The 2,180-nt window shown below is 52.3% G+C and overlaps 1 protein-coding gene across 1 annotated transcript; it reads right to left on the bottom strand.

The window, feature by feature from the left end:
• Positions 1 to 350: 350 nt before the first annotated feature.
• On the bottom strand, positions 351 to 1,388 carry LOC307069594 (melanoma-associated antigen B18-like; the record flags this gene model as incomplete). Its single annotated transcript, XM_079727978.1, has 1 exon — positions 351 to 1,388. One exon carries the CDS (start codon positions 1,386 to 1,388, stop codon positions 351 to 353), a length of 1,038 nt encoding a protein of 345 aa, XP_079584104.1.
• Between the last annotated feature and the right edge of the window lie 792 nt (positions 1,389 to 2,180).

Below are 2,180 nucleotides of genomic sequence, written 5' to 3'. Positions count from 1 at the left end.
AAAAGAGAAGAAAAAGGAAAAGAAAAGAAAAGGAAGAGAAAAGATTAAACTCTAAATTTACCATATAGAATAGGAACACAAAGAGGATATTACACTGTGTTCCCCATAGACCCACCCTGGCCATCCACAACTTAGAATGTTACTGCTCTTTTTCCACAAGGAAAACAATCTTCTCAGACTTCATCATTTGAACTATAACCTAAATAAAAAAGAAAAAAAGGTAAAATTCCAAGTTAGCAATACACAACAGGAACTCAGGGATATACCCTTCTCCAGTCCCACCCTGGCCCTCCACTATTAGAACAGTGACACACCTTTTCAACCAAAAAGTGAGGAACCAGCCTTGAACTTCACGTAGCCTGGGAGAAGTTGCTGGCCGTGGCCCTGGAGCGTGCACTGGCCATGGCAGCAGTACAAGCCCTGGCTGCCATTCTTGCTTGGGCTCTCTCTGCCTCGTCTCTCATGGCTTCTTCATAGCAGGCTGGGAAGGCACTGGGCACTGTATCATGAACCTTGGCTAAAAACTCCAGGACTTTCATCTTGCTGGTTTCAACGTGGGCTCGTGGACCCCATAGGAACTCATAGCGCGGAGGATCGCTGTTGGCCACCTGGCGGTACTCCAGGTACTTTAGCTGCACCAAATCTTCAGTGATGAGCTTCTTGGTATCCCCATAGATGAAGTGCTTCCTTCCAGCACGTACACCCATCGTATTCAGCACTTCCCAGATCTCCTCTTCAGGGGCACAGTTGCCGTTCATGAAGATCACACCCAGCACCATCATCAGGAGCCCAGTCTTGGGTATGTTCTCTTCTTCATTCATCGTTCCATTGGAGGTGAGGTCTAGTTTGCTGACAAGGGCATAGCAGTGCCTGACAGGATCCACTTCCTTCAAATCAAGACCAAAGATCAGCTCCATGTGCTCAGAGGCTCTCTTGAGGATCTCACTGAAATGACGCTTGTGCTTTTTGATAACAAACTTCAGCATGTCTGCCTTAGTAATTGGCTCTTTGGTTTTATACTTCTGCAGCAGGAAGTGCACCACCCAAGCCACCTTCATTTTTAAAGGATCTCTGCGTGAGCCCTCAGTGCCCTTGGAGGATTTTGAGCTTTCCTTCTTCGGGCTGTTGGTACCTTCATCTGAATTGGTGCATGAAACAGCTGCACTAGCACTGGTGGTTCCCTGAGGTCCCTCAGGACTGCTAGGTGTCCCAGCAGCAGGCATATTCTGAGGCCTGTCCTCAGAGAGAGGATAGACAGAGGAAGGGGACTCTCCTGCCGCCGCCGCCGCCGCCCCAGTGGCCTGAGCATTCTCCAGACTCTGGGTCTCGGCATGGGCCTGGCGGCGTTTCTCACGGGCACGGAGCTTACTCTTCTGACCTCGAGGCATGATGACTCTGGTCAGGGACTGCAGGCAGTTGTTTAATCTGTCAAGGTTGATGAGAGGTCACCGAAGAAGACAGAGGAAGAGATGGTGTGTATAGCCTCAGTAGGGAGATTTTTCTACCTTGGCTCCAAGAAAAGCTGCCTCTGCTTTTCCCCTTAAGGGTACTGTTTTAGGAACCCGCGAGACAGGGGCCGGCAGGACTCTGTGGACCTCCTCTGTTCTGCAGGAGCTTGTCACCTCAGTTCTAACCCAGGATACTAAACTTGACTCCTGACCAGCCCTTTGACTCCTCCCTCTGCTCACTTGAGGCTACCTCTTGAGACCAAGGATTCCCATCCCACAAATTCTGCAGGCGGAAGTGGAGGGCGGGGGTTGGGCATAACAGCCACGCTTGAGCCACTCGGGGTCGACAGGGGGGTTGGGGCATGTCGGTACAGGGCGGGGCTCTGTGGGGCCGCTTCAGTTCTGGGAGGAGTGTGTCCCTTCAGTTCTAACGGAGATTACTCACCTGGACACTTCTCCAGTTCTGGGACTCCTCCGTCTGCTGATACGAGGCCACACCTCTCAGACCGAAGCCTCAGGCTCTGTAGCTGGTGTGACAGAAGTTAGGGAGAGTGCTTCTGGCCACGCCCACCTGGGCTTCCCAGCGTTATAGCAGAGGTGGGGTTCTGGGGGCCTCCCTCTCTCTCCTGGGAGGCGGAGGAATCACGCAGAACTCACACCGGGGTCTTACCTGACTCCTGACAGGGCCCGGGACTTCTTCCTCTGCTGAGATGAGTCAGCTGGCCTCAGACC

The sequence above is a fragment of the Hyperoodon ampullatus genome (assembly GCF_949752795.1).
Source record: "Hyperoodon ampullatus genome assembly, chromosome: X".
Taxonomy (NCBI): domain Eukaryota; kingdom Metazoa; phylum Chordata; class Mammalia; order Artiodactyla; family Ziphiidae; genus Hyperoodon; species Hyperoodon ampullatus.
Note: the sequence above shows the minus strand (reverse complement) of the source record. Positions and strands in the feature narration are given on the sequence as shown.